Source organism: Pempheris klunzingeri, chromosome 12 (genome assembly GCF_042242105.1).
Source record: "Pempheris klunzingeri isolate RE-2024b chromosome 12, fPemKlu1.hap1, whole genome shotgun sequence".
Classification (NCBI taxonomy): domain Eukaryota; kingdom Metazoa; phylum Chordata; class Actinopteri; order Acropomatiformes; family Pempheridae; genus Pempheris; species Pempheris klunzingeri.
Window position 1 is genome coordinate 9,643,933 of NC_092023.1, and position 21,875 is coordinate 9,665,807.

Genomic DNA, 21,875 nt, shown 5'->3' on the forward strand with positions numbered 1-21,875 from the left:
TTGCGTGTCCCTCTCTGTGCCAGTCGGTCAGGGATGGTGAGAACAGTAACCTCTCTGCCCTGTGGTGAAAAGAACCTGCTCGCCTTGTCTTGCATCTCCAGCAAGCTGAACAGCCAGTCCGTTAGCCAAACAGACGCTCAGACAGTCCACCAGTCAGTCACTCCGTCAACCAGCCTGCTATTGTCCAGCAACCTATTACCTCACATCATGACTGCTCAGTCTGACCTGTTTTTGGGAACTCACTAATTCATGGTAAGTTTGACTTCTGTCTGCTGTGATTGTGATACTTTTAGGCTATTAATCATATCCAAAGGGGGCATTGTATCACCAAGTTTATGTAAAATAACATAAAACATCGTGCTTAATCATCAAAGTAAAGATGAACATGTTGATGGCGATATGAGCAGTGTGTTACCGTAGTTATTCCAGAGCTTTTACACTTCTAATGTAGCCTAACTTGTCAGATCCAATGTGATAATAGTTGGCCATCTAAAATCAAATCATAGGGTGACTAGTCTTACAACTCTGCTGGTCGTTGATGTCGCACATTGATCCTAAAAATGGAGCAAAGAGAAAAAGTACAAATAAATGTTAAACTGATTATTCACTATTGGAGAAGTGATTACAATTCTTTTTCAGTTATTCCCCAAGTTTTCAAAAAGTGAAACAGAAAAGGAAAGAAAAGAGCACAGTGGATTTTTGTATCCTACTTTTTGTCCTACCTAATTTTCTCTTTAATATCACTTCACTGAAACAAATGTCTCCTCAATACTTGTGTTAGGTGTCAAAGTTCACTGTAAACCTTGGAAAGCTTTCAACCAATAGACTGTACATAAGAAGTGGATGTAGCCACTGTTACATCACCCGTTGGTTGGTGGACCGCTGGTGAAGCCTCAAGTTTCGCTTTACAGGTGTCGCCATCTTGGTTTCATGGCCGTTCTCATCTTGGTTTTTTGGAACCAGAAGCGATGTTCGTTCTATGACAACAATGTATGTACATCATAAAGCATACTCCGCTTTATCGTCTGTTTTCCTCTAAATGGGACCAAAATTTACCAAATAATCATCATGCAGAGTTGGTAAAGGCTTGAAATTGGCGACTGAGACCATAAACTCAGTAGGAACGTCTTCACTGAGGTAATAAATCTAGAGAGAATTAGGCACTCATAGACTTCCATTCATTCGGACTTTGGGTTCCCTTTTCAGACCCAGAAGCTACATCCACTTATTTTATACAGTCTATGTCTCAACCACAGTTTTTCAACATTTGGTTGAAGTTTGTCCATTGATGGCACATGATGGGTCAGACTCGCGGCTATAGTCATTAAGTGCAACTTTTATATCTGGTAAAGGTGTAAGAACAAAACTCTTTACAGCTTATTTATTAGTTTATTAGTTTGATTGGGGCTGACAAGGTACAAAGTTCAGAAGGCCGGGCGCCACATCAAACCTGTCAAAACCAAACGTCATTTCTAAACAAAACGGAATCAAACTAAACGGAACCTTTTTTCCTAATAAACTACTTATTTGTTCGTAGCTCTATGAAAAAAGGCTTATCTGTTCATATCAGTGGAGAATTTTAATGTTCAATGTAACATCATCCAAAAAACACAGCAGAAGAAAAACTAAAAACTGTTTTAGTGGTTTGGTGAAGCAGGGTATACTGGGTAGAGAGGAGCTGTGTGGTTGGATTATGTTTGACTGATACTGTCCCACATTTTGGTAGTAATTTTTGCCTCCTCAAGCAATTTTAGATATGTCAAAATTAAAAAAAAATGACATCTAAATGCTTTACAAAACCAATCCATATATCACCGATCTTATCGCTCTCTTTTATCCACTCATCTGGGTATATTTGTATTTCCACTCCATATTTGCATGCTCTGTAAAAGGCCTCTTTCTGTGGGTTAGGAACAAATCCATACCCTCGCCGTCGTTTGCATCTAGCAGCCTATTTTTCCCGGGAAGCTGCCTGGTCGCTGAATAACTGATGGCCACTCCACTGGCCAGACGGCGACATTTGGTAAATCACATGTGAGTTTGTTGAGTAGAGGGAACGAGGAAGAAGCGAGAAGCGAGAAGGCTCCTCTGAAGCGATGCTAATTTTTTATGTGAATTTGAAAGTGTTTAATGAGCAGTTTAATTTGAACCATGACTTTACAGGTAAGAGTTCTGCTTCATTAATTGTAATTCTGATTTCCACCTACAAGACTGCAGCTAATTAGTGTATTTTTCACACTGTGTCCCTTGACGAAATTAAGCTTAAATGCCCCAAATTATGAAATGGAGTCTGTGTTCGTTATCATCTGCTCTATCTGCTAACAAAAGAAGAGTTACATCCGGCATGGCGTCCTTTTAATGGCTAATCTTGTGTTTCTGCCTACCTGAGCCTGTTTGGTTCTTTTCTTCGCCGCCCATGTTAACAGGTTAGAACAGCCAAACAGTCCATGTGAGCTTGGTGCACATCAGGAAAAGCAGTGAAAATAATCACTGATAGTCTTATTGACATCATAGCAGCAACATTATGTGCCTTTAACCACAGCTTCAACGCCTGTGCCTGTAGAATATGATACAGACATAATATCTGTACAGTGCATGTTCTTTTTAATGTCATTGCGTTGTTGTGTTGCTGCCACAATGCATTTACAGAATCTAATGACTCCAAAACAACCCACTGAATGCACTGAGCTGCTTGTACAACCAGGAGAATTAAAAGCTTGTAGAATATATTACAAAGCCTGTAGAGACGCCTATAGACAGGAGCCAGTCCCAATATGACAACTACATAGTCAAATCCATAAAAATCCTAAAAGTAGCCTAAAGCACAAATTTTTGAAAAATTTACTCAAGTACAGCACTCAAATAAATATACTTTGTTACTGCCCGCCCTCGGTTATATGACACTAAATCAAATATCTTAAGGTTTAGTCAGACAAAACAAGCAAATTGAAAATGTTATCATAGTTTATGAGAAATTATGAATGACATTTTTTCACTTTATTTTAAGCATTTCATTGACTCAATCAAATCAATCAGTCAGTTAAATTAAATAATCAAGAAAAGAATTGCAGATTAATTGACACTGAAAACAATTCTTGCAGCCCAAGTGAAATTTGTGAGTGACTGAGATCATGTTTCTGGAAAGACAAAACACATTTGAGGTTTTCAAATCACATCTATTGAGTAGCTTCAGGCTTCATGGCTACAGTAGATACCACTGGGGATAAATGGGAAAATGTTGGGTGGACTGACCCTTTAGTATTGCTGTTAGTGCTCTTGTGAGTTTCCAACTAATATTTATTCTCATTAGGCCATCAATTCAATTCTAGATTATGCTTTGGTTAATCCTAAAGGCAGTCAGTTTACAGTGATATGGAGAATGGAGGCAACCATATAACAAGTTCACAGGCGTGTTGGCCTGTCTGTGCACCACTGTGGTCCAGGTTGGTCGGATTAGCATGAAATTTGGTCATTTGGATGCTCATGGTCCCCAGATGATGTATCCTTAATAATTCTGGTTGTCCCTTCACTTTTCATCTAGTGCCATCATCAGTCTTTTTTTTTTTAATTCTCTAATGTTTTATGGAAAAATAATGGCATTCCCTCATCCTTAGCGGTGCACAGTGTGCGTCTTTGATTAGCAAATGTTAGCATGCCAACATGCTAAACTAAGAAGGTAAACATATACTTTTACACTTGCTGAATGGTGCTGTTATAGCATTAAGCACGTTCAGCCTCACAGCAATGCTAACTCAAGTGTTACCACACACTCGTGCTGTTTACATCACTTGTTTCATTTGTTAAGCAGCAAATTTTAGAAACAGAAACTATGGAATGACTTACTGTTTCCATTTAAAGTAAGTCCACGTCTTTCAGACAGCAGCAGAACATCCAGTGTGGCCACAGGGTCACTATACAAAAGAAGCTCCACATTATTGAGGTTTTTGTGGTGCATCCTTGTTTAAATCCTCATTTCCTGTCTGTGCGAACGATGCCTGCAGCAGGCCCGAAAGAAGATGAATATAGAAAGAGCTGGATGGGTTAATGTGACTGTGCATGTGTGTGTGTGTGTGTGTGTGTGTATTCACTGCACACGCTTGTCTGTCTGTGTACGTGGTGTGTAGACTTTGTTTCTCTGTCTGTGTCTGCACCCACTGAAATGTATGTGTACTGTCTGTCAAAGCCAAGTGAGAGACCTGGCTGAGTGCCAGAAGCCTTTGTACCATACAAGGAAGGGAATCCTCTCTGTCCTGCTTGAGTGCTCTCGCTCGCTTCATCTCTCCTTCACACACACATACACACATACACACACCAATAAGATATTCCTGTATATTCCTGTTGAGCCAAAACTAAAACAAGGGGACCACATTTGCAACTGTGCTCTCTTTTATATTGTTATAATTTTTCATTTGAAAGGTATTTAACTGTGTTTTTTGTCTCCATTGTGCAGCCCCGGAGTGTGAGTGGAGTGGAGATGAGAAAAAGGCAGGCGGCACACATCGAGGCCCCACCCCAGGCCCCCGGACAGCCCCGACCCAACACCTGCTGCCTCTGCTGGTGCGGCTGCTGCAAGTGTCTCTGGTAAGAAAATACTATATTACTAAAATTGTACTAGTAAAGTACTGTGCTATGCTATACTATACTATAGTTTTGCTCAGGATAAGAATTCTGTACTTATAAGGGACCATATTCTATATTTCTATAAGTGCATGTTAAAATAAACAAATGAGGTTAAAGGTGTTACTCTTAATAATGACCCTACAGAGATTCATCACTAAAATCTGTGGCTCCCCTCAGCTTTATGGAGCTGTATAGCAAGCTTCAGCGCACACAGGACACAGGTTAGCAACTAGCTGGTGAACAGAGCCAAATAAAGACAGAGCTAGAAGAGTGTGAACTCAGGTGGCCAGAAACACCACTCCTAAGGAACGATAATGCTACACTGCAACTGCTGGATGTGTGAATTAACAACCGTTTGACATTGCCTTTGCAGTAATTACTTTATATGGTGATAATATGTCAATGATGTGTTGACAGCTTGTTGAAGTTGTATATGTGGTTACTTGGCACAAACAGCGGAACCCTGGACAGAAGGTCAGAATTTAATACACCCACTGCACTTTTGATTAAACATTTTGTTAGACAGCAACAAGGGCATGCTTCCGAAAAACTCATCACATAGAGTTTTTAGTTTTAGTGGCAATCAGCCACAGCTTTATATATATGAATGTAAATTTTGCTGCTCTGTATTGCCAGTTGATAACTACAGCACAGCCACTTTATGAAGAACAAGGGCGAGCAGGTCGGAGCAGTTATGTGATGTGATGTCATCTGTTGACTTTCGGCAAGTTTGTTACCAGCCTTTTCCTAAGTGGGCAGTAAAGAATTGATAACCCTGTTTGCTGACTGGAGTTGGACTCATAGACTGTATAGAAGTGGACGTAGCCTCCGTGATGTCAGCCATTGGTTTGTGGCCCACCTTTTCGAGGTCTAGAGTTTCGCTTTTCAGGCGTTGCCATCTTGGTTTCATGGCCGTCGCCATCTTGTTTTTTTGGAGCCAGAAGTGATGTCGCCCCACAAAGACCGCCTCTGATTGGTTAGTCAAAACGTAGTCCCCCCCCCACCCCCCACCCCCTGAAAGCATACCCTAGATTAAAAGGGTATAAATGAACATCTCACTATGTTGAAGAAGACTTTAAACAAGCGACTGAGACCATAAACTCATTTGAGGAAAATGTTTACTGAGGTAATAAGTCATGTGAGAAGTTGGCTCGTTTTCGCATAGACTTCCATTCATTCAGACTTCTGCTTGCTGCCAGCAGAGTCGCCCCCTGCTGGCTGAAAGAATATAGATGTAATCCAATGATGAAGTAACAGGCACTTCATCATTGGATTTACTTTGCAAACCCAATCGCTTCGTCTGCTACCTTTTTACAGTCTATAGTTGGACTGAACCTACCTTTTAAAATAAGGGTGTTGCAATATATATAAATTTACTACCCGGCTAAAGCAACGTCACGATTTGATCATAAAATATAAATAGATAGAGAGATTTCCAGTAACAACACCTTTAACCACTGTGTAATTGGACATGCAGCTCACACATAGATTGCATTTATAGGTACAGTTTCTTTATTTACAGGTACATACACTTTTTTCTTTTTTTTGCACTGTTGTGCTACAAAGGGGATCTTAGCATTCACTTCACTGATACTCAATACTGTACAGTTGTATTAGGAAACAAACAAAAACCCCAGTGCCTGCAACAAATTACAGGAGGTCCCAGGCCCTTAATCCTGTCGCCTAATCTTTGATGTTACGCTGTCGCTGAGTTCGCTAGAAATTCAAATGAAAAAATCCAGACTTTATACACAGCGCTGGGCCTGGGAGACAGTGAACCTTTTTATAAACAAATTCACACTTTAACAGTTTTCAGAGCTGAACCATTCTGAAGCCAGATGTCAAGTCACTTTTATTTATAGAAGCTAAAATCACAAATTTGCCTCGAAGGCCTTCTTCTATTCGAAGGGACACTGAACAAAACACACCACAAGCTGCGGTGGATCGCGTAAGTTCACAAAGTTATTCTGTGATGAAACCTTACAAAGATACAGACCACACACATCACCTGAATCAGCAATTAAAATAAACTTTATTCTTTGTATTCCACTGCTCAGCGTCACGTTTCACTGCTATTTTTGTTGTTGATGCAGTCATTATGCCCTGTGATTGACTCAGTCCAGGGTGTACCCCGCCTCTCACCCCATGTCAGCTGGGATTGGCTCCAGCCCTCCTGCGACCCTTACGGATAAGTGGTATAGACAATAGATGGCTGGATGTTTTTTCATTTCACCTTGGTTATGAACAGTGTTGGGGTGATATAAAATTTGGATTACCACAAGTCCTTTGTATTCATCGCTGGCAGGTTTAAAGGGCCATGCCGGTGATTTTAGCAGCAGTGAACCTTGCTTTTGTAAGGTGAATGTTTGGGACATCAGTTGTTTAGAAACAGCTCCTGCACGTTCAGATTGTCTGTGGTAAAACTGTGTGTGAGAAGTAATTATGAGAGAAAAACATGATTTCATTTTCTTGTGTACTAGCTGGGGTTCTCCTTTACTGTATAGTAACAGTGTTGAAGTACACAAGCCCAATGACATTCATTTTAAATGTCATGTTTGACTTTTTGGGGGAGTGAATGAAAATTGTGCACAAATGTGTTATGCTTTTGATAAGGTGACTGCATTTGCTCACTATTTAGAAAGGAAACTTCAGCGGAGTTGAAGTTTTATCAACACGTTATATTATGTTTGTTTAAACTGTACACAAACAGAAAGGTTAAAGCAAGTTTTGGTTTATGGGGAAACAGAAGAGACTCCTTTGCCAAGTAACAGCGCATAACTCCCTGTAAAACAAAAACTCATTTTGCTATTTACAGGTTAAACAAATGAGAGGTAACATGTTGGTGAGCTTTAGAGGCACTGTATGTACATTTTAGAAACTTTGACAGACCGAGGTCAGCTGTTTCCCCCTGCTTTCAATCTTTATGCTAAATTAAGTTAATTCTCTGCTGGCCCTAGCTTCATACTTACAGACATGAGAGTGGTATCCATCTTCTCATTGAATGTATTTCCCAAAATATAAAACTATCCCTTTAAGGGTGACTGAAGTCTTTACACTCACACTAGATGACCATTGTAGGACTCCCAGTGTGACCTTAAATCTATTTCATATGTTTCATAATATGTTGGTTAGGACCAGACTGACAAGACAAGTAAGAAGTAATGATGGCTGCAGGTCAGGAGTCTGGTGATGTGAACTAAAAATTAATCTGCAACAATATTGATAATCAGTAAATCACTGGATCGTTCTTTTCACGAAAAACTCAGCAGTTCCAGCTACTCAAAATTTGAACATTTATTGTTATTCTTCTCTATCCTCTATGATTGTAAACCATAGACTGTGTGTTAAAATGGAAGACATGACAGTTCCCCAAAATACGATCGCATCCTGGTGGCTGGCTGCAGTATAGGTCATAAACCCCGCCCCCTTTGTGTTAGCGGGTGCAAAAAAAATGTACATGTAAATAATTTTTTTCCCCAAAGGTTGTTAGTTCTTATCATGCTGGTGTGTGTTCGAGTAAATGTGGTTTTAATTAGTTATTAGATGCTATGAAAAAAGGGGATCTGGATCACTACTGCGCAGACTCTGTCTCTAAACCACATCTGGGATGTTTTGTCTAGCAATTTAAATATGCCAACTTGGGCCTGTTGATTAGTGGAGAAAATAAGGGCCAGATTGATTGATAATGAAAATAATCATTAGTGCACAGCAAACACAACAAGAAGTGTGCCGGTGTCCCAGCACTGCACAACTTTACACAAAGATTTACTGGGCCACGTTGCCCCTGAGCAAGGCACCAAAGTAAGTAAGTGCTGTGTGGCTCCTACAGCTGCCTCACTGTGGCTGCACTCTTGCTTGGAGAGAGGAGTGAATGAAACATTGTTTTCAGGCAGTGAATGGTGAATGTGCTGCTTCTTTCACACCACTTCATCTGAAGTGGTGGCAGCCTGTGGATTGGGCCCGTAGTGAGTTCTCTGTGACTCTGCTGTGTGTTTTTCAATCAATTGCTGGTTAGGGTTAGGGTTATCTTCAGCACCCTGTATGTTTATTTATTTTAGCGTTAAGGCTGGGAGGGATACTTTTCCTTTTTCTGTGCAAGTTTGTGTTGCACAGCTGAGACCTTTGTATGAGCTTTGTGCCCTCTAACCCCTCCTCACCCGCCCTCACACAAGGCCCTTATCTAGTTGGGGTGCCTTCTATTTCCATCCACACATCACATGCAAAACAGCTGTGAGGAACAGCCAGTATATTTAGCTGTATTGAGAAGTGCCGTGGGGCTGTGGCTAGCTTAGCCCATTACTGCCGCACAATGGGGACTTTGAGAAGAGACAGCAAGAGGAAGGAAAGATCGTCCATGGAGAGACAAAAATAGACAGCTCCGTGTGTGTTGCATTGTGGACTCAGCAAGTGTGACTGAGCTATGACAGACAGAGAGGCTACCGTGTGTGTTATGAAGGTTTTAACTGAAGCCTTATTGTTTTATAGACTTTGAATATATGGCAGTCTTTGTAGATTATTTTGCGTCAGTTGAAGCTAACCCTGATGCTTCCCGGTGCAATTAATAGCTGAAAAAGATTGAACTGAGCAGAGCCGCAACTAACATGATTTCATTATTGATTCATCTGCCCATTATTTATTTTATCTATCGATTAATCGTTTGGCCTGTAAGCTGTAACTATAAACTATACAACTATAAAATTGTAAAAAGTATACCTCACAAGTTCCTTCAGCCCAGGGTGACGGCTTCACATTGCTTGTTTTTTCCAACCCAAAGATATTCAATTACTGACATATGACTCGTACTGTGGAGGCAATAAATCTTCACGAGTGAGAAGCTGTAGCTGTATAATGTTTGTATCTGTTTAGTTCACTGGAAATTTCTTGGACCCAGTAACTGTTTTTCCAATGAACTTCTGTGATTGAAATCATCCACTGTAGGCCGAGTGGATGAAATTCAGCAAGGCATGTTGGGCAATTTGAGTAAATAGCCCAATGAGCAAATAAATCACCAAAAACTGGAAATGGCTATAATTTAGTTTCTAGTTAAATTACAAAGGTGATTCAAGAGTCTAATTGGGATTCTACAAAGGAAGTGGGACGTGTTAGCACTCAGTCGTCTTTTCCACAACGACTCCGTCCACAGTGAACAGCGTCCCATGTCTGTGAGCTGCAGCTCCTTGGCAGAGTGGACAGTGGCCGGCTATGCTGCCTTCACCAGGCTGACTGACAGCAGAAATTTACTGAACCAAAATAGTTTTCATGTCAGCTCTGTGGGAAATCAGCAGTGTTTGTCCAACCCTAACCCAAATGACTGTTGTCAAAAACTTTTTGAAAAAACGCTTCCTCTGGGGGAACGCTTCCTTGACATTTTGGAAATGTAATTTAAAGCAATTAATATGCAAAGTAACTTATAAAAGTAACTTGAGTGCCTTGGCCAAGTTTGGACTATAACAGTCAAACACAGAGATCCTCTTCTTCCCACCACTCCCTCTGCTCCTCGATGTGGACATATAATTACAACAGCAGTTTTAACATGTGAGAATGGAGAAGTTAAGTTCATGTGTAGGTGATCTCTCTTCTTTTTGAGGATTGCGTTGATGGCTGGGAACTTGAAAACTTGAGGTCAACCTTTGCTATCGCATTCTTTGACAAAGCAGTTCTTCTTTTTGCTGGTCACACAGACCTGAATAAAAACAAAAACAAAATAAGCCAAAAATATATTCCACTTGATTTCAATTAATGCTTATTATGTAGTGTGTGTGTGTGTGTGTGTGTGTGTGTACACACTCGCACTAATGACTGCCTCCTAGAACTGAACTTAGACTCTTGAATTCTGTGGGGTAAAATCACTGTTTTTGTTAATGGAGTCTGGTGGTTTTGAAGCGAGAATAGAGATACAATGGATTCAGATCCAAAACGAAACACTTGTCTGCCTCTCCAAACGGGGGGGCAATACACTAAGTATTGAAAAGTCTCTCATACAACCCCACTTCAAAAAAACAAATTATCCCTTTAAGTGCTAAAACAACAAACGTAATGTCAAATATGTAAATAAAAGTGGACAAAAATGAATTCTGATATAATTAGAACTCTCCATCTGTAAGTTAATGTGATGATAACTCAAAGTTAACCATTTAAATGTACTGTCCTTTGGTCTGGCAGACATAATCATTTCTTGTCTCTAATCCAGGAATGAGGACAGGATGGAGAGGAGTGAAAGACAGACCTGCACCAAGATGGACAGTATTGAAGCTGCAGAAGAACAGTAAGTCGAGCCGTCATCCCTCCCATCCAGACTGTGTGTTTGTGGGCCTCTGTCAATCTCACCCAGGTTTTTTTTTTTCTCCGACTGTAGACACCCCAGTTTAGAGGAGGCGCTGTCGTGGGCACGGAGCTTTGAGATGATGCTGCGCTCATTGGAGGGCCGGGAGGTCTTCCGGGAGTTCCTGCGCTCGGAGTACAGCGAGGACAACCTGCTTTTCTGGTTGGCCTGCGAAGAGCTAAAGCATGAGACAAATCCCTCAGTGGTAGATGAGAAGGCCAGGATCATATATGAAGACTACGTGTCCATATTATCACCCAAAGAGGTAAAGAGGCGTTAATTCAGCCAGTTTTATCAAATGTAACTGTTCTGTCCTGTTTAATGTCCCAGTAAAGCCACTGGTACACCAAGCTCTAAATCCACTTTGTTTTCTTACCTCAGGTGAGTCTGGACTCGCGGGTCAGAGAAGGAATAAACCAGACCCTGACAGAGCCCAGCAACCTGATGTACGAGGAGGCCCAGTTCCAGATCTACACCCTGATGCACCGCGACTCCTTCCCCCGTTTCCTCAACTCCTCCGTTTACAGAGACCTCCTGGCCAACAGGAGGCGCACCTGCCTCGACACCTAGACCCCTCCACCCTCTCCCTCATCGCCATCGTACGCCAACGAGACTACTACTTAAACTTCAGATACAACTATGGTGCCAGAAGTCGGGTTTGGAATATCTTTCCCTCTTTTTTGATTGAAAAGACTGAATGACATCCAAGATAGCTGGTTGGTTTTTTTTATTTATATTTTTTAAGCAATTTATATCCAGTTCTCCACTGGAGCCAGGTCGGCCTTTGCTGGTGAGTTATTGGTCCATTTAAGACCATTAATGCTGGCCAGTGATTGTTTTGCTAGCAATTTGTGCTGTTTGTCACGGTTGACTGGCCAACCCACATGTCAGCTATCGTTTGAAGTGGCCAACCCGATGGCCAGCTGTTGGTTAACTGTGGACAAGGACTCCTTAGGTGGTGGGGACAGAAACGGGGAGAGAGAGACAAAAAGGACAAGCCAACTGTTCCTGTACTGTAATATTTAGACCTTATGCTTTCTACCCTCACTTTAACATTCTCTAACTTTACTCATTCTCTTTCATATTTTTGTTTTTCTAACTCTCTCCCATTTCTCAGATGTGTGTAATTTTGTTCTGTTTTTAATTTATTTACTGTCCAAACATGACACCTAGTTGTTGGTGGGAGTTGGGGCGTCTCTGCCCATTTAACCAGTAGAAGCACTGGCTCTGCATGTAACTCTCTCTCTCTTTCTACAGTAGCTTGACAATGTAAGCCGCGGACTGCAACCGTTTTTGAATATTGAGATGTATTAAGACAAGGGGCCCTGTCTCCTCGTCTGGTGTTCAGTGAAGGGAAAAAGTACACTTCTGCCAATTTAAAGCTTACTGCAGTTCTGTTTTTTTATTGAGGAGATTTGATGGCTTCTGCAGCAAAGGCAGCAGCATCAGCAGCACCCACCCATCCATCCACCTGTCCATCCATCCATCCGTCCGTCCGTCCAAGCACTTTCCTTCTTTAGGATTCTTTAACTGGGAGAAGTAAGGGCTAGAATTGTGGTTGGGCAGCTACACGTGTTATTACTCATGAACTTTAAACAAAAAAAATCTCTCCACTGAGAAAATCACAATGCCTTTACACGTAAGAAAAGGCAGCACAAGCGCTGCTGGAGTTTTTTTCTGAGAAGCAACCACAGTTTGTCCAACGATCCCTACCTCCCATCTCTCCCCCCCCGTCCTCCCTCCGCCTCCCTCCAACTCAGACCATCACAGCCTGACAAGCACAGGTGCCCAATGTGGGGGGGAAAACGCCACCGCTGGAGAAAATAAAAACAAACCCACACTGACTCCAAATAGTCATCTACATTTTGAAATTCTTGAGCAGAAAAGGAGGGTTTACTTTTTACTGTTTAACAATGACTTGAGCGTTACGGCAAGCTGGTTCTGCTCGGAGAACAAATGCAGACGCAGCAGGCACTGATTTAATTACATGGGTTATCGAGCCCTAATCTTTGTCTGTAAGGCTCTAGCTTTAGATGCTGTAGGTGACGTGACAGTCCTTGGAGTTGGACGTCTAATATCACGCCGCACACACGTGACCCGGGTGCCAAACATGATGTCAAAGATGCTGTGAAGAGATGTGACCTGTCAGCAGGCTGTAGAGTCTCGGTCAATTTCGGTGCATGTCTGTTTCTCCGGCAGATGAAGCTGGGAGAGTGTATGGTAGTTAGCTACTGCCCATTCAAGACACTCATTTTTTTTTACCAGGGCTAGTGAGGAGGGTTGGTAGAAATAATGCTTACATGCTACCGTACCGGGCTAGCAAAGATGTTTGCGTTGCCACGCTACATGCTAGCCTTTTCAACAAGGCTAACTAGGTTTCAGCATGCTGTGGGCAAGCAGTTAGCATGCTTGTGCTAGCCATGCTAACCCTCCATCCCACTGCCAGCCCTCACACACTCTGGTTTGTTTTTCTAATCTGACTTTGACAGCATGCGATGATAATGGCTATGCGTGTGTACAATAGTTACACACAGTTACACACTTAACAGAAAAATTTAGAAAAAAAAAAGAAACTTTAAGGGGGTCTTGCCAAATGTCCCATTAACACTTTTAGTATATAAAAGGACATTTTGTTTTTAATGATGTGAACATTTGAACTTGAACTTTGTTCCTGGCCTGTGGGTGTGCAGTAGAAAGTGCATGAGTGCAGTATATGCTATTTTCTTTAATTACCTGGACCTCCAAGTATATTGATTATGTCACATGATGGATAGCATACCTGTTGGTTGGTTTAATGGTTAGTGCAGTCTTAAAGTGTCAATGAAACAGTGCCACTCCTCACTGATAAATGTAGGCATCCATGTTGCCACTTCCTTTAACTACCTGAAGTTCACGTGCCAAGTTTGGTCTAGATTAAATTTAAAAGTAGACAGTATAGGATGTCTAGCAGACTATTGAAGTGCAATTGGATGTAGATAGTGATTATAGATCTGAGTCTATTTTGAAGCTGTGTCCCACTATGTTAGATTGGTTTTAATTGTCAGAAGGTTAACCTATAGATTACGAACCACGACGCCTTTCAGATTACTTAAAATTGAAAACTGGTTGCCTCTAGTTAGCAAGTTTTACTAGAGGAACCAAGTAAGGAAACAGATAATTCAATTTATCTTTAAAAAAGAAACTTGGGTCATCTGCGAGAGCCTAAATGGAAAGGAGTCTATGGAATCATGGGATTTTGAGTTTTCCTGCAGACTTATTTTCACTTGCAGTGTTAAAAAAACAGGACACTAACAGGATGAAAGTTCCAGTTCAAAACCAAGCAATCGTGTCACTACAAGAGCTCTCGTGAGGTATTGGTTTTAAATCAGCAATTCAAACTCAAGTAAAAAGAGAAAGACTAAATCAATAATGATCCTTATTGGAAAATATACTGTATTTAATCTTTAGTGATACAGTACTCGCATGTAGGCGACAGTAATACCCATGAGGACTTGACTGACATTGTTAAGCTGTTTTGCTGAAGAGCTGTGCATGCATGCACACAGCTGATCAGAAGCAGAGGAAAACAGTATTTGACCGACTCTTATATTGAATCAATTTTCACACCCTCTTCTGCACAGTACAGCTATGTTTCCTTGTTGCTGAGTCTATATAGTAATGAACATGAGAATGTTTCACCAAGAACCAGATAATGAAATCATGGTGCAATTAAACCAAGTTTACATTTATAAATTGTGCGATATGTGTACCTTATTAAATACTCGTAACAGTGGGGAGATAACTGTCCCCAATGTGAGCAGAGAAGCCAGCAGGTTTGAGGCTGGCATGACACTCTGCCCTGTGCTAGCTCTGTTAGCACTTTACAGGGTTTACAGGGAGGACAGACACCGCAGAAAGCCAAGTTTTCTGCTTACGTCCTTTCCTCTTAATTTATTGTGACTTTTACACAGTGGGGAAAAGTACACGGTTGTTTATTTTTAATAACTGCGTTTCAAATGTGGATTTTACAAGCAATGACGGTGATGTGAAGTGATGCAGTGTCATCGCTGAGTTTAGATTTTTGTCTTTAGATTTCCATGGGTACCAAGTGAGCGGGTTTTTTAAAAGGTGGCTGTGGTTGTATTGACTGAAAAAAAAAGGTCAAGAGCTGAAAGTGTCCCGATATGGGGGGGAGGAGGAGGTTTGCGAAGCTTTGGCCTTACTGACACGTTTTATTTTTTTCCTTTGTATAAAAAAAAAAAGAAACAACAACAAACGTCTCTGTAGGCTTTTCACTACCTCTCATGTTGGTTAATTTATTTCACATCTAGTTGTCAATGTACAAGTTGTTTTTAGATCTACTTGAAGCCTAACACTGTAAACAAAATGTGCACAGAAAAATGACTATGTATATGACCGGAAGGGTTAAAGAGAGCTTGGCCTAGTTGACATTATTTTTTTTGTTTATGTGTGTATTTGTTTTTAATTGTGTTGAGCTGAACTAGATTTTGCATCTCTGTAAAGAATTCAGGAATCCACTGTCTAAGGGCTAATCCCATTTTTGCCTATGCAAATCTGTTACTGTGGGTGAGTTGGGAAAGGGCGAACTGCCGCACCTTTCACCTGTTTTAGATGGACCATGGTTTACATTGCCCTTTGCTGATATTCTTCAATCTTATTCAGCAAAAATGTATACTTATTTTTGTTTCTATATAAATATTATATATATACACACATATATATATATATATAAAACAAGTAATATACAGAGAAAATAGTATATGCCTTCGTGATGATAAAAAAGAAACCTTGCTGAAAACAAATAAATGTGTTGTTGTCTGACATTATGTGGCTGTGTGCTGGAGTCTTGGTAAGATGATGTAGATGACTGGAATTCAACCAGCAGTGAAATGACTGACTGAAGAAAACTCATTACACAGGCTACAACAGTAGTAGCTGACCCTGTGCAGTATTTCCTAACTGAGGGGAAAACTTGATTTATTTAAGGAGCGACCACATCATGACTTTCTGTGACAAACATTGTAATCCAGCCCCAGCCTGTGAGGTAAAAGAAGGCCGCCCAGGACTTGTCCTTGTCATTTTTCATTGTAATATTTGGATATTTTTAAAGCAAGACTATGAAACTTTTGTCAAACAAAGGCCTTTGTTGCAACAGGTGACAATTACGGGATAAGGACAAATGAGAAAACATGTAAAAGTTGCACAAGTGTCGAGTAGAGTCAAGTCAAAAAGTGAGCAAACTGACTCTGTAACGTTTGCTTATTAGCCACTAGAAGCTAGTGGTCACACCAGACCAAGTATATATGGGGTTAATGAATTATAGTGGGATTGTATTATTTCTTCATTCAAAAGTTACATAGTCTCACTTTGAAGGGCTGAGATGGAGCGAACCTGGAAACAAGCCGAGCTGTTAATGGTGTCCGCCTTTGAGATGTGCACTGTCCATGCATAGGTCACATTTCATAACCCATAATTCATTAATAAAAGAAAAAAACTTGTTCCACTCGCCATAAAATGATTAACATTTTATCGTGATCATCTTTTTGTTGTTTGTCAGTGGACACCGCACAGCTGTTGTGAATTTGTAATTAAATGAGAGCAGCACCGTATCATCAGCAAACAATAGCAACTTATTTTTCTATCCCTCAACTTCTTCTTTTTTGTAGCCACATCCAGTCAGATTATCACTGTGTTAATACAGTAGCGTTGATGAACTGAAATGGACACAGGAGGGTTGATGTTGTATAGATTTCTATCCGTACAATTGCTCACAGTGCATCATGGCTAAAGAACGACAGGTTTATTGGCTGATGTTGGCTCAAAACTCAACCTGCTTCGTGTGTGTTCTCTCAGTTGGATTTGGTGCCTCTTTTATGCTTCACAACATACCTCAAGATCTCTTTCTGTCTCTCTCTCACTCCGTCAGTCTCACTTTCTCTCTCTGTAAGATCACACATGCAACACTGTCATTAGCGGTTAGAGCAGAGGCGACCCCGGTTTACACCAAAAGTCATACTGAAGTCTGTCCCTCCTCCACGAATACTGTCACCCTCATATTGTCTCTTCCAGAGGCGTTTGTGCTACTTTAGGAAAGAGATGATGTTCGCGCAGGTACTGGTTGAAGTTGGTTTTCAACAGTTTTAGGCAATCACTTTTCTCTTTATTGATTTAGATGCCTAAGCCTCTTGGTTTTTTGTCATGCCTTTGTAGATAGATAACAGTCATCGAGAGATGATCCACAGGTGAAAATAAAAAGAATTTTACTGTCACTTTTAGGCAATTCAAAAAAGTGACATTTTTTCTATTCAGCATGCTTTTTGCTAATTAAATGAAATAATTCAGTTATTTGCTATAAACGATACTGTATGAGTATGTATTCAAGTACTGCAGTATGCAGACAATTAAAAATATCAGAAACTCTTTTGAGAGGTTCATATTTTTCTTCGAGTATGTTTCACTAATATTGACGGTTATTTGTTTTGAGTGTCCTATGAATTGCCAGAATGAGTAAATGACCCTCTTTGTATTAACAAATATAGACTATGGTTGGTTATTTCCACATGCATGACTTGCAGAGCAGTGTTACCAGGACAGTGCTAGTGCAGCAGGCTTTTTAATCAACAGTTTGGTCAGTCGAGCTCAACTTTTCACTATTTTTCACTGGTTGCTCGACAGCTTTTGATGACAACTGAAGTCCTGACTGTTTTATTCACATCAAGGCAGGTGACGTCTTATCCTTGTGGTCGCCAGTGGTCACCAAGGCAGCGTGGGGTGAAATGACTTTCTCTTGCAGAGCCTTGCCCTGCCACAAAAAGCAAATGTGACCTCTAATTTTCAGACTTAAAATGTCGAGATGAGAGCATGACAGTTGAGCTTCGAACAGCAGCCAGCAAGAGTGAGCTCACGAGTTCAATAGATTGTGCAACTTCCTCAAACATCCCGGAGCACTGTGTCCCTAACCTTCAGGGTCGTGCTGCCCAAGGATCTGATTGCTTTTCATCATGATTTTGAATTTTATCAAAGGAAACGGATCATCAATCCTTGATCAGCAGTCGCTGTCCAAAGCGCCCTGAGATGCAGGAATCCCTTAACTGTAGCATTGCAAAGACTTTTCTGTCTTATTAGTCCAACCTTGACGAAACATCATCCTCTGTTGTGCAGTAGCGCAGGGAGGGACAAGTCTCATCTGGCCTCGCCTTACGGGGATGTATATCTGTACTTCAAGGTGGAGCGCGTACAAATTTAACAGCACTGAGCATTCGGGAATTTGTACATAGTGAGAAACATTTAATTCTGTTGCTATTAGCAATTCTCTGCATGATAGTACAAAACAGATGTGACTGTAGTTTTCACCAAGAACAGTAGAAACAAGATAAAAAAAAATATTTACACCAAGTCTAGTTTAGGAAATGTGGATTTTCTTTATTAAAGACTCAGCTTGGTTAACAAATTTACAGTAGCTGTGTAAAACTGTAGACTTGTTAAAGAAATAGTTTGACTTTTCTGGGAAGTACACTTCCACTGCAAGAGTTAAATGAGAAGATCGATCAACTTCTATCTACTCTACTATCTAACTCTAAGTGTATTTCCTAAATGTCAAACTAATCCACTAAAAGGAGTAGATTTTTTTTTTTTTTTTTTTAAATGAGTGATGTAAAATTTACAAAAAAGAAGGAAAAACATGGTTGAATTTGCCTGGCACATTGGTTTAATGCGACTGTCCCAGTAAGTACAGCAATGCTACTTTGGTGGATACTATTTGCCAAAATTATAATCTACCTTTTGTTTCAATGTAAAGGGGTCAAATGAACTGTTGGAAGATAAATTCACATTTTGTTGGACTCCAAATGTTCCTCACGAAACACACTTTGTTATTTGTCTTTTCACATTGCTGTCGTGGGTTTGTATCATCTCTCTTTATCATGCACATATAATCTACTTCATTGACATGGAACCAACAGACCTGAGGACTTTGTAAACAGAACATTTCGAAGCGTGACTGATGTGGATTACAAGCAACCATATCAGATCCAACTGAAATTGTAACTGTGTCACAAAAAAGCTGTTCACTATTTTTAAATTGTTTTGTACTGTACTGTAATTTATTTTTAACGGGAGGTTTATTCCAGTCATTGTTTTGTTTTTTTTTCTTTTATCTCAAAAGACATAAAAATTGTTGTTCATCAGCCTTTAACATCTTGATCTAGGATTCAGTCTCTGTCTTTGTTTACACGATGACATCTTGCATTAAGAGAAAACTCCAATCTATGGTAACTGCCCTTGAATATCTGTAATTTAAATAGTGCTGCTAGAGAAAGAAATCTAAATGTAACAACTAACAATAAATACTTAATAGATTTTTGCCAAGTGTGACTGTGTCTTTCTTTAACTGGAAATGTGGGAGTTAACCAGCAGATACAACCTGCAGAATCTAAAAACAGTATTTTGGTCTTCCTCTCGTCTGTTCCCCTGTTCCAAACTACATGGACCTGCCTCTGATTGATGTGTTAAAAATTCTGATGCTTAGTGTTTGGAAACCAAGGAAAAGATGTGGCCTTTGAATTTAGGTTGTCACAACTTCAGTTGATTCTATTTAGAGCATGGGTTGTACTGAATGAACAGTCTGTTCGCGCAGTGATTGCTTTATTTGGCCACTTTTGTGTAACGTTTTGCAGAAAGAGCTTTGAATACTGACATGCACGGAAACGTGGATAGTGTTTAGTGTTGTTGGAAATGTGTGTGTGTTTTTTGGAATGACATGTGGGTGTGGGTTTTTGTGCTACAGGAACCAATTTTTGTGTTAAAGCAATGGAGAAAAACTGTTATCACAAGAAACACTGTAGAGAATCACTTCCTCTACAGTGTTTCTTGGGCCTTGGGGCTGGGGCGCTCAGAATGCTAAGTGGAGTTCAAAAGATCTTAAGGATCACATGCTGGCATCAAACAATATATGGATCATCCTGGAAAGTTCCTGGAAAGTGGAAAACAAACACGGCATTGTTTGTTAGACACTTCCAGAAACAGCATTTGATGGGTTTGCCCTGTATCCACTGAAATGATGTTTAGAGAAAAATGACCAAAGGTAAAATCCTCTAAATCGACCAAGAAATAGTGATGTAATGTATTTTTTGCAGAGTGGGTAAAACCACACAGGTAGTACTGCAAGAATCAAAGTAACAATAAGGCGTCATCCCAACATAAATATGAACCTCCATAACAAACCGTAGGTGACATAACCAGAGGTAGAAAGAGGCGGCCTCATTTAAAAACGTCTTTATTCCATCAGATCCAAGATCATGTTTTCAGACTTGTTTACATTCAGACAACAAGGTGAGACCACATGCATACATGAGGGCAGGAGATGAGGCAGGTCGGTGTGCATGGGTGCTCTCTCATACAATCCTCTGTATGTGTGTGTGTATGTGTGTAACTGTTCACACAGTATTCTCTGTTTAGGGGCACTCTCGTGTGTGTGTGTGTGTGTGTGTGTGTGTGTTCTCTCTCTCTTTTCTCTCAGACAGTCTTTTGATCCGTTGCTTCCGGAGCTGTTGAGGCTGAGTCGTCCTGGGTCTTGTCTAATCCCTGGCTGCAGCCTCGGTCACCTGACTGTGCGCCGTCTTTCACCGAGATGGCGGCGTTGGGATAGGTCGCGTCTATACTCTCATATGGCTCTGATGTCCACTGAGAAAGAGAAGAGGCAACAGACATAGAATAGAATACCAGGGTTAAACGTCCATTGGAACACACGACTTTGATGTTTACATCCTCGAAGAACGGGAAGTAAACTCCATAGGTTACTTTGGCCCTGCACTGACACCTTCTAGCCCCTGGTTCACTTGATTTTCAGGGGCTAATCGTGCTCCTGAGAATGGCCAACGAAGCTAAAGTCTGGGTTAGCCCACTTTTGAATGCGCCGGTGTGAAAGCTTTCTTAGCCTGGGGCTACAGGAGCTGTTGGCCTCAGGCTAAGTGCAATGTTAAAAGCCCTTAAGAGCACTTGACCAGAAGTTGGGTTATAAATGTACACTTTGTCCTGAGGGTGCCTCACTTCTGCCAATTTCATTATGATCTACAGTTAATATCCCACTGACATTTTGGCATCGGGGTGGCGTAAGAGAAAAGCTCATGCCACATCCAATATGGAAGATGGTCTTTCACTGATGAGCATGACTATGCTTATAGTGCACGTCATTATGGTCTGTCCATGACATTCGAATACCTCTGAAAGGAAAGATTTGGTGTTGTGCTTTCTGGCTGAGAGTTAGAGGAGACAATGACGCGAAAGCTAAATAAAAAGCCACAGCCAGGAGATGGTGTACTTAGCTTAGCATAAAGACTAGAACCTGGGGCAAACAGCTCGACTGACTCGTTAACATGTTATATCTTGTTGTTTAGGGTTAGGGTTAGTGCAAATATTGAACAACTAGAACCACTGAGAGTGGTATCAATCTTTTCATGTAGCCCCCTTCCTTCAGACAGCGCTGTGTATAAAGACACGGGGACTCCGCATGTCTACCTGTTGATTTTTCCCCTACCTGCGTGGCCCTGCTGCTGGACCTGTGCGAGGGCCCGATGGCGATGTTGACGCTGGACGAAGACTGAGTATCGGTGGTGTTGCCCCCTTCAGCAGCGGACAGCCCAGATATAACCAGGCCACTGGAGAAACTACGCTTCCCAAATAGCAGGCTGAGAGTGGACGAAGACGAGGAGACCTGAAGAACGGCACCACAAAGGAAGAAAATGCAGTTCTTGCATATAGTCGTGTACAGTAAGATGGTGCAAACACAAGAGAGACAAACACAAGTATAAACATGCACAAACAATTATCAAAGGCAGCAGGCCGTGTCTAAGAATAACTTGTGGTCAAAAATACTCTATGATCACATGCTTTGGCCAGCAGCTGTGTACTTGTCTTGGATGAGTTTTAATTATGA

At 40.9% G+C, this 21,875-nt stretch overlaps 2 protein-coding genes across 2 annotated transcripts in view; one reads left to right on the plus strand and one right to left on the minus strand.

Annotated features, from left to right (window-relative positions):
* The first annotated feature begins 206 nt into the window (after positions 1–206).
* On the plus strand, positions 207–11,604 carry rgs17 (regulator of G protein signaling 17). The gene is made up of 5 exons (XM_070841423.1): positions 207–252; positions 4,451–4,581; positions 10,811–10,885; positions 10,976–11,207; positions 11,324–11,604. Exons 1-5 carry the CDS (start codon positions 250–252, stop codon positions 11,510–11,512), a joined length of 630 nt encoding a protein of 209 aa, XP_070697524.1. The 5' UTR covers positions 207–249; the 3' UTR covers positions 11,513–11,604.
* Positions 11,605–20,302: 8,698 nt separating this feature from the next.
* pcnx2 (pecanex 2) overlaps positions 20,303–21,875 on the minus strand; it is a 30,549-nt gene continuing 28,976 nt past the window's right edge. Inside the window, exons 39-40 of the mRNA XM_070840918.1 lie at positions 21,477–21,653; positions 20,303–20,623 (exon numbers count right to left, since the gene is read on the minus strand). Coding sequence (XP_070697019.1) covers positions 20,456–20,623; positions 21,477–21,653 — 345 coding nt within the window. The 3' untranslated portion in view covers positions 20,303–20,455. The remainder of the gene's footprint in view (positions 20,624–21,476; positions 21,654–21,875) is intronic.